At 34.8% G+C, this 13,057-nt stretch overlaps 2 protein-coding genes, 1 long non-coding RNA gene and 1 pseudogene across 16 annotated transcripts; 1 reads left to right on the plus strand and 3 right to left on the minus strand.

Annotated features, from left to right (window-relative positions):
• Nucleotides 1–212: 212 nt before the first annotated feature.
• Nucleotides 213–4,634, minus strand: LOC114309866 (thymidylate kinase). 7 transcript variants are annotated; one of them, XR_014332497.1, is made up of 8 exons: nucleotides 4,104–4,634; nucleotides 3,898–3,961; nucleotides 2,881–3,213; nucleotides 1,661–1,772; nucleotides 1,489–1,548; nucleotides 1,208–1,405; nucleotides 922–1,026; nucleotides 213–522 (listed from the first exon to the last, which is right to left on the minus strand). XR_014332497.1 is itself a non-coding variant. In XM_028255735.2 (7 exons), exons 2-7 carry the CDS (start codon nucleotides 3,933–3,935, stop codon nucleotides 481–483), a joined length of 690 nt encoding a protein of 229 aa, XP_028111536.1. In that variant the 5' UTR covers nucleotides 3,936–3,961; nucleotides 4,104–4,634; the 3' UTR covers nucleotides 213–480. The 7 variants fall into 7 exon arrangements, 2 of the variants coding, with proteins under 2 accessions (XP_028111536.1, XP_082730169.1); XR_014332499.1 differs by having other exon boundaries at nucleotides 490–522; nucleotides 1,489–1,570; XR_003645913.2 differs by having other exon boundaries at nucleotides 1,208–1,548.
• LOC114276159 (transcription factor GTE8) lies at nucleotides 4,605–11,982 on the plus strand. Of its 7 annotated transcripts, none has more exons than XR_014332496.1 (5): nucleotides 4,621–4,743; nucleotides 4,905–4,930; nucleotides 6,151–7,910; nucleotides 8,017–8,296; nucleotides 11,700–11,982. XR_014332496.1 is itself a non-coding variant. In XM_082874041.1 (3 exons), the coding sequence occupies exons 2-3, from the start codon at nucleotides 6,864–6,866 to the stop codon at nucleotides 8,074–8,076; spliced, it is 1,107 nt and encodes a 368-aa protein (XP_082730167.1). In that variant the 5' UTR covers nucleotides 4,605–4,743; nucleotides 6,151–6,863; the 3' UTR covers nucleotides 8,077–8,437. The 7 variants fall into 7 exon arrangements, 2 of the variants coding, with proteins under 2 accessions (XP_082730167.1, XP_028073739.2); XR_014332494.1 differs by having other exon boundaries at nucleotides 4,623–4,743; nucleotides 6,107–7,910; XR_014332493.1 differs by lacking the exon at nucleotides 4,905–4,930 and having other exon boundaries at nucleotides 4,605–4,743; nucleotides 6,107–7,910.
• On the minus strand, nucleotides 8,863–10,007 carry LOC145792716 (uncharacterized). The gene is made up of 2 exons (XR_014332501.1): nucleotides 9,469–10,007; nucleotides 8,863–9,368 (listed from the first exon to the last, which is right to left on the minus strand). It is a non-coding gene; the product is annotated as an uncharacterized LOC145792716 (long non-coding RNA).
• On the minus strand, nucleotides 10,250–12,693 carry LOC145793370 (lysine histidine transporter 1 pseudogene; annotated as a pseudogene). The gene is made up of 4 exons (XR_014333852.1): nucleotides 12,515–12,693; nucleotides 11,743–12,126; nucleotides 10,496–11,109; nucleotides 10,250–10,378 (listed from the first exon to the last, which is right to left on the minus strand). The product of XR_014333852.1 is annotated as a lysine histidine transporter 1 pseudogene (transcript).
• Nucleotides 12,694–13,057: the final 364 nt, after the last annotated feature.

Consider the following 13,057-nt stretch of genomic DNA (forward strand, 5'->3'; position numbering starts at 1 on the left):
TTATAGGTTAATTTATATTTTGTTTTCAAGTATCAGTTATTTTTTTTTACTTTTAGCGCCATTGAAAATAAAATAAGCCACTTGTTAAAGGTTTTTTTTTTTTTTCCTTCAAAATTTGGTTTATTTTCATTTTTAGTTGATTTTGTTAAAAATTTAAAATCATCTAATCTAAGCGGATCTATAAAAAAATAAAAATAAAAAAGGACTCAAAATTGAATAAAAAACAAAAATACGCTGAACAAATATACCAATCTATAAGTTGTGTCAAGAAAGCTAAATATGGTTATAAAAACACGGCAGAGAGGATCAAAAACATTTGTCTTCACAATAAACCGGACTGAACTATTGTTTATAATCCTAGTTGCCAACATTTAAGTTATCCCATTCCTTTCTAGGGAATCAATCTCAACTTGACCAGAGCTGTGAGAGGGGTTTCCCCTTTTGGCATGTCGTCACACAATCCAGTACCACCTCCTGCAACTATTGCTCAACATCTTCAATGGGGAGGCAGGCATCTATGGTCTGCAAGACATTCACAAAAAAAAGAGCCTTAAAAAACGAGACACATTCACCAATCTTGACTTTAAAAACAAAAGACCATTTTTTTTTTTTTGTTATGCTAAAAAATGATATAAAGATAAATGGATCACTGTTCAAGTTTTGTCGGTATTAACATTTAATGCCTTCAATTTTTTCTTTTCCTCCATCTCACTATCATTCCATATGAAAACCAAAAAGCATTTTGAAAATATACTGCAAGACTTGATGTTAAAGCTAGAAGGTTGTGATAAACTCTGAGGTGAGACCCAAAGGATGACATCACAAGAAGTGTGTACATAGTCTCGTTAGAGTAACACCACCAGACCATTTCCATTGGCACTGGAAAACAAAACAATAAAAGAGCTATTAAAAATATGTTACCTTCCATGAGGCATCATGGAGTATCTGATATGAGCGGGCAACTTTTCTTTGAAACTCAAGCTGCTCGTATCTCTCCCCTCCATAGCCTCCTTTTTCAGCCGCTTTCTGGCAATTTCAAAAGGACTTTTCAGTTACCCTGGCTGCTGTTTTACTTGGTGGACACATATGTGCACACACAAAGGAAACTAATAAATAGACTCTCTTCATTTATATAATATGATACCACAAAAATCAGTCTTAAATAGATGACCTCAACAGCTCAATCAACAGTAATCTTATATCTTACCATATGGAATGAGGAAGGAGTGATAAATTGACCAAGGATCATCACATACTGGACCAAGAGTCCCCTAACTATGTAGCCAATTAAAGTGCCTTACACAACATCAACCAAGGACAAAGGAAGTTAAATTTATCATCAAGGACTAAATTAGCCATCAGACAAGCAGGACTTGTTGAGAAAGAGAGTGGAAAACTACTCAATCTGCAAGGTTCAATACATGGTTGTGATCTTTGATGTCATGGTACCTTAACTTCAACAACAAACTCGATAATAAAACAAATTACCTCTGGTGGTATGTCAAGATATAATACCAAATCTGGAGCGAGCAACCCCATCTCTGGTGCCTGTGTAACAACTCATTTTTCACTACCAAAAGGGAAGAAATGGCACCCAGAAAAAATAAGAAATAAGAAATAAAAAATTCCCACTTAAAAATAGTTTGAAGCATGTCTTCACCTTACACCATTCAATATCAAGTCCTTTGGCAGATGAAAAAGCCACCCCAGAAAATGAATAGCGATCTACAATTAGAGTGGTTCCACTTCTCAGTTTATTCTCCATCAAGGATCTGCAAATATATCGCAGATGATCAGTTATGACTTATAAGTCTTGACATGTCAAACATTTGCTTGTGCACAAATCAAAATCATTATCAATCACAGACTAATCCCATGAAAAGGGCACATAGGAAATACAAATCCAACATTCTAACAACTTTTTCTGTAAATAGATGCGTCTGTTGATGGAAAAAGAAAAGGCAATAATGATTATTTTATTTTTTATTTTAAAGAAAGTGAAGTTATCAAAGTAAGACTATTTTACCTTCAAGATGGCAATAAAACTCTCAAAATCTATGTGAAATTGTGAAAAGTTTGGGCTGGGACCTGGGTGCTAAACCAATTGAAGACAAATTCTACAGCTAATCCAGTCAATATTCAAATTAAGATAAGTTCTGAAAATTCAGGCCTCGTTTGGGAACAAGCTAATTTAGTAACTTTTTGGCTATTTGGCTAAAAAAGTAGGTAAAAAAAACTTGTATGTTTGGGATGACTTTTTGGCTAATTACGAAAAGATGTGCAAAAAGTAGAGAGAAAAGAGAATCTTTGACTTTTTGGTATGGGTTGTTGGCTTTTTGGCTAATTTAGTAACTTTTTGGCTAATTGGCTAAAATAGCCTCTTGCCAAACGAGGCCAGTCATTATTTTTTTAGCATTGCAAAAATGAAATTTATGCAGTGAAATGAAATTTGAATCGGGAAATAATACTAGAAAGAGCATAATAATGAAATATTTCAAAAACTAGTGTGTCAAATTAGGGGTCTGGCTGAGCCCTTGTCTTGAAAATTTAAACAAGCACTGTTCTATGTATGAGAGTAATTTTAAAATTAACAACCATTTAGGGTATAATAATCTCTCTTTATTCTTAAGTTGAACAATCGTATTTTAGTTTTGGCATTGATACTGCTCCTAGATGAAATGGGGATGGCTTCAAATTAAAGGGAATTTCCATTCTAGCACAAATTTGATTGATGTGCATTGAACTTAAAAATTCTTCATGTGAATGACAAACTACTAATAGAAGCAACATTAAACACAAATATAAGGTTTAAACTTGAGGTTCTCACAAGACCTTTGAAGAAGCAGAACGTAACATAATGCATGAGACATTAAAACGAACCTCTTTTCCCAACGATTTGCACTAAAGAGTAGATGGATTGCGTGATCATCCAACTCTGACTTGTTAGCAAGATAAGAGGAAATCATTTGCCCAACACCAGTATTTCTATCAGGAAAACGCCATGATTCAACTGAATAGCTGAGTCCCTCCAAGTAAGAAATCAGCTTTCTTGATTGTAAAGTCTTCCCACTTCGATCTAACCCTTCTAGTACAATTAAAGCACCTCTTGAATCACTTTTGTGATTATTTTCCATGTGTATTTGCCTTATTGAAGACTTGAATGGAAATTTCAAATTAAATAATGACCGTCGAGTTCCTGCTGCCCCAAAATTTCTGAACATAGCTAACAATTAGTCAGAGAGACAGACTTCAGCAATGACAATCTATCATTTGGCTAACAATCCACACAACACACACAAAGTGGTTTGTTTGGATCCTGACAAGTTTTTAGGGAAAATAAGGGAAATGATATGAATTATTTCAACAAACTTTTTCAACAGTTGGAAATGATTTCACCATTTGTCGTCTGAATCCAATGCAACGGAAGTATTTAGCTTAGCTAAGAACCTGAGGTGATATTCTTTCTTCGAAAATGCAAAAGCATAAGGATTTGACATAAAGCTTTATTTTTCTGCTCATTCCCCTTTGTTTCTCAGCAACCAAACAGAGCACACATCACATTAACACCGTGTTTGGATTGAGTGATTTGGAGAGAAAAGAAAAGAAACCAATCTCTCTTAATCTTAATCACTTGTTTAGATTAGTACACAGGAGATAAATGAGGAGAAATAAAAGAGAAAAGAAATTGAAAGATTACTAATTTTGTCTATTACAAACATTGCCCATCTAACTACAAAAGAAATAAAAACATAAAAGTTTATTTTGGTAACAAGATGGGAGAGAAACCACAATCATTTCTTTCCTTTTCTCCTCTTCTAAATGTCCAAATAGTGTGAAGTGTCCAAAAAATGAGTAAAGAGAGCATTTAAACAAGATATTCAGTGAAAGGGTGCTCACAAAGCCTTCAAAGCTGTGAGATAGCAAGCATGTGTCATTGACACTCTCAAGCCTCGCCTCCTAACTGTGATAAATTATTTTTTTTTTTAAAAAAAAACATAAATTACAATAGTTATTCCAATTGAGCAAGTTGAAGGATTAACAAACACATCTTTGGCACAGAAGACAAGCAATCTGAAAATAGAAGCTTTTTTAATTTGAAGTACCTTTGGCTGATGAACAAATTAGGGTTTTCACTGGTTATAACACAGCTTCTGAAGCCACGAACAACTACAGTCAATTCTCACTACACCAACGCCATGAAAGCGAGGTTTGGGAGGAGAACAAGTTCGCCGGAGAAGATGATCGTCGCTGGTGAAATTCTCGTCGGATTAATATTCAGATAAGATATCGGATTTAGGTTTTAAAAAAAAATAAAAAAAATGTGCCCAATTTATAAGATTCATCAAACCGGATAATTAGCGCGAACTGTGAACGGTCTGATCCGGTTTTTAATCCCTAATTGCGCGCTTTTTGAGTGGGACCCAACCCAACGATTCAGATTACTCGAAAGTCGGAACCCATCTCATCCATCGGATCTGTATCTGATAGCAAACGTCCCCAGTATCCCTAGCCGTCAGATTATTCGAAGCCGTGGAAATCAACGATCCAGATTGCTAGAAAGCCATAGGTGGAGTGGAGCACTAGTACACCCCGCTTCTCTCTCTGTTTTCTCTCTCTCTCTGTATCTCTGTCCTCAATAGTTCTTCTCTTTCGCCTCCGGAGCTCCAGCTCGCAAATCCAGATTTTGTGAATCAGTCGATGTTATTACCTTTTAGGGTTTGGATCACAATGTCGCTGTTCAAGGTAACTTTGAGCTTTAAATTTGTTGAAGTAATTGATCTAGGGTTTTGTTCATGGTACACGAGTCATAGTTTCTGGGTTTTGTATATGAAATTTCGTTCATTCAATGTCTAGAAGAGTCCTAGATTCTGCTTTGCTGAATGATTTCGCTATTTGGAACTCAGGATGACCTTTGGGACAAGACTTCAAGGTTTGGTTTTTATCTGCATTTCTTGTTTCTAATAAGGGCCATGTGTGAGTATAAATTGGAGTATGTACTTCAAACCTACTCATTTGATTCATTCAATGGGGTGATTTCGTGAGAAATGATAATCTTTTCTCATGTTTGGTTTGTAAATAGTGAGAAATGGTGAGAAAAGAGAAAGGGCAAGTTACACCAGAAGTCCCTACAGTTTGCTCCTTGTGTCATTGTTGTCTCTACACTTTGTCTCTACACTTTCAATTGACTAAATTTTGACCATTAATTTTAGATTTTGTGTTAATTTTGTCCAATTAATAATATTGTTAGTGTTTTTTTTTTTTCCTTCTTCTTCTTCTTTTTTATTTTATTTTATTATAGAAATAATAACTAAATTGGTTGAAATTAACTTACTAAGCAGTCCAAGTTTGTAATTTTGCTTCTAAAACATGACACATACCACTTATGTATGTATTTTCTATTAAAAAATGCTAACATTTGTGATAAATTGGACTAATTGAGACAAACTTAAAATTCAAGGTCAAAATTGAGCCAATTGAAATTATAGGAACCAAAATGACACAAGGGTCAAAATAGAAAGACTACAAATGTAATTTGCCCAAAGAGAAATCTCTTACCAAACCTATTTCATTTCTCACTAAAATGGTGAGATTTGGTAAGATACAAGTTGATTGGTTGTAAAATATTTATAATATCTAGATTGCCCCTTAAAATGCAATGGAAGAATATTTCACTCATCCAAACATGATAACGAGAAAACATAATCACTTTTTTTCTTTTCTCATATAGATGAGAAACCACAATAATGTCTTTTTTGTTTTTCACTCTTCGATATAAATTGCGTTTGTACTTCTTTTTGAACAGAAATTGCATTTGTACTTGAAACCTACTTTTTTGATTCGTTGGATTTTTACTTTAATATGAATACTGAACTTATTGAAGAATATACAATAGTTAATCAAGTTAACAGAACCTGTATTAATGACTCTAGTTGCAAAAGAATATATACATTAGAGAATGTGAATCATTTTTACTGATTTCTTATTAAAAAACGGGGAGACAGAAGAAAAGAAGGAACAGAAATATAGGGTTCGAATGTAGCACTCTAAATTAAATATTAAAATATGTGTATATGTTCTTATGTATATTATTATGATGTATAAAAAGTGTGCAGGTCTAGGAAATTAACTTCCCGCAATTAAAATTTGCAGAAGTAAGCAATTTATGTTACATATTGGATAGAAGGGAACATAAGCGGTCTGAGAATCATGCTACGTGTGGATGATGTCAACAAAGGATTGGTACCGTGGAGGGTATTTTATTGATTTAACTCCCTGATTAAGAATCGGATAGCTCAGGGCATGTTGACACAGATACTTCGAAGGATTCAAGTGGTCCAAGGAGGAAATGCATCCATTTGAATTTTGCTACATGCGATGGTTTTGGTGTCTCTAAAAAGTATCACCTTCCAAGAGAAAGGATTTACCGTTTGGATGGAGAGGTTTGGTGAGAAAAGAAAGAAAATGGAGAGAATGAGGTTTCTCATCACTTGTTTGGATAATTAATGAGGTGAAAAATGGTGAGAAAGGAAGAGAAATAGTGAGAAAGATAAATCACTCAAAATTTAAGTTGTTTCTCACCAAAGTAGTGAGAAACCAAAATTACTCTTTATAAAAAATTTATAATACCTAAATTACCCCTCTAAATACAAAACAAATAAAATAAAAAGATACATGTATCCTCTTTTAAATAATGTTCATCCAAACAAGAAGATGAGAAGAGGAGAAGCCACAATAATTTCTTTTCTTCTCTCAGCTAGGTGAGAAACTATAATCAGTTCCTTTCTTTTCTCACCTCACAATCCAAAACTAGAAGATTGAGAGCTGAAGTTAAACAGATTCGCAGATTCTCCAGAAGAGAGAAGATGCAAAGAACAAATGTTGTTGCACTATTGTCATCAAGTGATGTTCTTAGTTGTAGCAACACACAAAATGGGCCTTCGATAGAGAAAGTAAACCCTGCAGGTGATAGTGGTACTTCAGGAAGGTTTGAGTCTGCAAGTCAGGCATCAGCACCAAGCACTTTGAATGCAATTTTGATTGAACACTCTGAAGCATTATTAATTGGGTATTCAGCAGAGAACTTCAAGAAATCGGAAGGGTTGACTTCTGGGCCAGGGAAGAAAGGCTGCAAGAGGCGTGGCTGGAATCGTGGTACTTCAGGAAGGTTTGTGTCTGCAAGTTGGGCATCAAGCACTTTGAGTGCAATTTCGATTGAACAGTGCAAGACATTATTAAAAAAATTGATGCAACATCAGTATGGTTGGGTTTTTAACACTCCCGTTGATGTAGTAAAGTTGAACATTCCTGATTATTTGACTGTTATAAAGCATCCAATGGATTTGGGGACAATAAAGAGCAAGATTGCTTCAAGTGAGTACTCAAGTGCGTTGGAATTTGTGGCTGATGTCAGACTAACTTTCTCTAATGCTATGACCTACAATCCACCAGGAAATGATTTCCACATCATTGCTGATACTTTGAGTAAATTTTTTGAAGCAAGATGGAAAGTTATTGCGAATAAACTTCCGAAGGATTCCCAGCCATTACCAGAAAAATCAGACGTACATGAAGAAAAGGGGACTATTAAGCCAATGCCTCCATCTAAAAAAAGAAAACTTACATCACCGCAACATAAAGCTATGCCTGGCCATGCAAAGAGAATAATGACATATGAGGAAAAACATAAGTTAAGTAGAGACTTTGAGGCTTTGCTGGGAGAGTTGCCAGACAATATTTTTGAATTTGTGAGGGATCAGATTTCAAATGGATGGGAAGCTAGAGAGGATGAGATTGAAGTTTATATTGATGATCTCAGTGATAATACCTTGTTCATGTTACGGAAGCTTCTAGATGACTATTTACGAGAAACACGAAAGAACCAAGCAAAAGCCAAACCCTGTGAAATAGAGGTATTTTACCTTTGATGCAATATTCCCTTGTGAAAATGAAGATGAATGCCTTCTGTTAAACAAGTATGGTTTATCATAATTAATGCGCTATTCATATCTGTTGCAGGTACTAAACGGATCATGGCTTAGTGATTTATCTATGCAATTTTTGTGCAAAGGTTATTAGCGATTCTATTTGGTTGCTACCAAAATTGCAGGCATCTTTACTGCATCTCAATCCATATTTGATATATCGCCTTATATAATGTACATTTGTATGGATTTACAATATTGATATTGATGTGAATGAGCCTCCTGTTTCGAGCCAAGTCCAGTAGAGAAAGAAAAAGATATAGGCTGTAAAAGCAACACATGTATCAGTTCAGGCAGCTCCAGTTACAATTCTGGTTGGTTTTCCTATATTTCCTCTATTTGGTCATTTCATAGTGAAGTATCCACTTAAGATTTGTGCTTTTCTAGGGAATAGTCATGTAATTGATTATGAAAGTATTCTAATCTTCATATTGCTATTTTTAAAGTTCTTAATAGTTTATTTTGTAAATGTTAAATTCATTCTTTTATCTTAAATCACCTAGCTATTTTTGGACCATGTTTCACATTTCCGTTCCCTGTTTCTTTGATTCTGTATTTTTGTTTCTCATATTGGCAACCATGGACTTCAATTACCTTTGTTGTCCTTGGAACACCACATGATTGACATCATTGATATTCCAAACAGAGCAGTATGCATAATCATCTGACTCTTTTCATGCCACATTTTCTCGTAAGGAACAATTTTTTTTGCCTTACTTGTTTCCCACTTGATAAGACCCGTCTGTAACACAATTTTATTATGAAACCAAAGTTCCCTGAGACACTAATGTGGCCATAGGTATTAAAACTTGATATCTCAACAGGGGGAGACATAATTAGGATTGTGCAAGAGATGTGTAGTTTCTGCAAAAAAATGTATGAAAGCATTTAATATTGAATTTTATTCTCACAACATTGCACTTTGGAAGGGAAAAAAAAGAAAGAAAAAGTGGCAACAACATACACAATACAAAGTTGCACAACCTTATTATAGAATCTACTTCTATCTCACCACTGATAGTAAACTTCAAAAAAATAACATGAAGCTTTAGAGAAAAAAACAAACAAGTGACATACATATGCACACCATTTAATGATAAGTGTAAATAATGAAGGTCTCTAGGAAGCTTTCTATTGGTTCCATGGGCAATATTTTCTTTTTGAGGTCCCATTCGTTACTTCATGAGTTGCTGCCATTTTTCCATGGCCATTGCAAGTATCATTGTGATTTTCGTTTCTCCACTATTTGTGACAGTTCTTCTTGGTGTGGGACGATTTGATTAAGACTTAAGAGTAGAAATGATAGGTCATTGCTTGAATTATAATTTGCCTTAGCCCTCCAATAGGTGACACAATCATCAAAAGAACACCCAGTATAATGCATATCTGAAAATTGATGAAGCCAAATCAAAATTAATTTAGCTTTAAACTTCCAAGCGTAAGGTAAAGAATGAAATCAATGCATAGTTTTAAGTCAGAGTCATACCCAGTTAATAAGCCAAGACAAGCTAAACTTCTCTGGTTTCTTGCTGGCAAGCCACATGACGCAAGGCGGCTGCAGAAAGAAAAACAATTACAGTATATTTAAACAATTATATCATCTTTGCTGTATAAACCATACTAAACCCGGTTTGATGCAGTTTGCCAAGTTAAAAGCTGACAATTATTGAGTCTTTATTTGTTCATTAATTGTAGTTATTGGGTTCTTTGCATCATCTTGATGCTTCTTTAATAATATTATTCTTATTTAAAAGAAAGAAAAAAAAAAACTGATTATCTAAACACAAGTTAAAGATATCGCACGTAAAAAAAGGAACAAAAAAGAAAGTTATTATCTCCCTCCTTCAGCTTAAGCTTTAAAAAATTATAGAAACACCATTTGAACCCCAAGGGGTTGGCTTGGTGGCAAGGCCTTGGGTCTTGGGGGTGTGCTCTCTCGAAGGTTCAGGATTGAAATCTCTTAGGTGCTAACAATTCCTTGAGGCCATCGAACTAGAGGAAAACACTTGAATTAACCGTGATGCACTTGAGGAAAAATCTTTGCCGAGGGCTTGTGCACTCCTGGGGATTAGTCGGGTTTTGATCCGAATACCCTGGTGCCAATCAAAAAAAAAAAAAAAAGCAAAATAAGAAAGAAACACCATTTGGTCAACTGCCTAAATGACACCCTTTTTATAACTTGCTTTATTTTTTTATTTTGGCACATATTCCTAAAATAAAATTAAAAAAAAAGAAGCTATAAGCATCCCTCAAACTGCACTGAACAAGGTCAATTCAATAACAAAGAGTCAGATAGTTGCTTACAAAGTATGTTGTTGGGGCAAATGCAAATCCTCCAAAGAATCCTAGAAGACCACTAAAGAAAGGGAAGGTAATGGCAACAAACATTGTCAATGCTGCAAGAAAAAAAAATTACATTAACTTCAGATCAGAGAAATGTAACTTCAACTTCGAGAAAATCACAAATTTATTCATATAATGCAGTAATTGAATAAAGAGTACAATTCACTTACCAACATATATATTTCGTGTAATAAAGCGAAGCATCATGGTTGGCTTGAAATGCAATTTTTTTACGAGAGCGGTTTCTATCATGTCAAACACTGGCATTGCATAAATCTAAAACAACAGAAAATAACAAAAAATTAGAAAGAGAAACATCATCGGAACTGATCAATATGATGAATCGTTTGAAACAACTTAATCAAATAAAGTTTTAGCTTGCACCTGATAACTTCCAATAACATGAATAACGACAAACAAATTAGCCATGGCAATGAGCCAAGCAGGTTTCTCTAATGTGATGAGGATGTCGTCATCAACTTTGTTCCCAAATACCCGATATCCAATTAAAGAGACGGGGAAGTAGCACAAGGCCACAACTATGTAGGCAACTATCACTCCCCTCCACATAGGGCCCTTGGAAGGCTTCTCAGGTGTAGAAGGGATTGTCGCTTGAATCTCCAAGACCACATTGTGACCCGCATAGGCAAAAGCCACTTCACCCAAGGCACTGAAGAAGTTAAAAACTGTTCCTACTGTTGTCTTAGCTTTGTATCCATATTCGACATGCGGTTGCACACCCTTGTGCAGAGAAGCAGCCCAAGCGATGGTAGAGTAACTGTAGGACAGACAACATTAAAGCTCAAACATGCTAGTCCTTGCCATTCAATATTAAACATTGAACTATTGAGAATGAGGGTTTTCCTCCTGTATTGCAGCATTTCTCTGCCTACTAATCTTGTTCAATCAACTAAGAAGAACATCCATGACACAGACACGACACATGAATTTTTACAAAATGTAAGATATGACACGTGAGGAATACATGCAAAATATATAATTTTATATATTTATTAAATATCATATATAAGGATAGATAATTATTATATGAACATCTTAGTCAAATATAATAATTTTTGAAGTCTAAAGAAGGAGAAGAGGTATAAATTTAAATTGTTTTGTTTTATCACTGGATTCCAAGTTAAATTATTCAAACTTGTTATATGTTTTATGTATGTCCAAGTATTGGAAGTGTCCGACAAGTGTTGTATCGTGTTGGACCCAACACATTACATTCTTAGAACAGTCCATCTTTCTTAGCCAGTCAATGTGGCAACTACTAGTGTTTGAACTATATTGATTCTTGTATTTTTGTCTTCTGATTTATTTTCGTGCTTTTTTTTTTTAGACATAACTTTCAAGTTTCCACGCTAGCAAACAATAATGAGAAAATGCATAGAAGAAGAAAGGGCTGTACCTCAAGGACATGACTGCTGCAGCCAAAGACACACCAGAGATGGAGTTGAAGTTCGGAAGATGGGAGAGCACGAAATGGACAGAGGAAAAAATCATGATGAAGTAGGTCAGCTTGATATTTGAGCAGCCCTTGCAGACCACATCGTGGAATTTCTTGAGTGACTTTCCTCCAGTGACCATATAGAGTATGTTCACGCTGATTTCAACAATAAGCAGTTGGGGCACCACAATATAAAGACCGAGCTTTTCACCAAATGCATGCTGACCCAGCTCATGGTATCTGTGGAAACGTTTTCCAGGTACTATCTCATGCATCTCAACCATTTGCCATAAGGTGTATAAAGTGACAACCCATGATATTACGAGTGCAGAAACACCAAGACCCCTGAAAATCAAAAGATATAGCATCACTTACTTGTAGATGTAGAATTACAATTTTGTTTGCTTGAAAAGTAAATGAAAATGGTTATTTTATAAAAAGCCATATGCCTCAATTGTTAGATAAGAAAATTCCCATGGTTAAAACATGTAGAGGTTCTAAAGAAAGACTTGGAACCCTTCAAAGAATAATTTATTAGAATGAAAAGGTATAAAAATAAACATTTCAATAACATTGTGCTTTGTTAAATATGTATCCAGTCAATGGTTATCCTCCATAAACTTTAAACTGACTGACAAATATATTAATTTCCATTGTAATACATTTTCAACTAATAAGGATTTGAGTTATATTATTAATGAATAAAAACAAATTGTTTAGGGGCCGTGCATACCATCCTAGCTCTGCCATGGCATAAGGGAGACCGAGAACTCCAGCTCCAACCATGGCAGTGACATTGTGGAAAGCTGAGTACCACCATTTTGCATTCCTTGAAGAAGTGATTGGAAGCCAAGCGTCGATTGCTTTCTCCTTCTCAGACCGCGTGTCAACCTGTGATAGATCACAACACATGCATTTCAGACTAATTCACCAGAAAAAATATACCTAATATTTGAATTAAAAAAATAAAAAAATAAAATAAAAGAAAGAAGGAAGAAGAAGAAGAAAAGAGAATCAAGTTGCACAATATTGTCCTTGTAGTTAAGCCAAAGTAATCAAATTATAAAAACAGTGGAAGATAATAATTATGAATAGTTTTTATTTTTTGAGGAAGATTATGAAAAGTTTGGGATTCACTGAAGAAGGGGGGGGGGGGGGGGTGTTAATTGCTAGCTGGTGAGCAAAACCATACATGCCCTTTGGTTTCCTTCATAGCAGACTTTAGAATATTAGATCAAAAATGAAATCTGTATGCAATGATGATTAAAAGTCAGTT

The sequence above is a fragment of the Camellia sinensis genome, chromosome 6 (assembly GCF_055761805.1).
Source record: "Camellia sinensis isolate YWXY chromosome 6, ASM5576180v1, whole genome shotgun sequence".
Taxonomy (NCBI): Eukaryota; Viridiplantae; Streptophyta; class Magnoliopsida; order Ericales; family Theaceae; genus Camellia; species Camellia sinensis.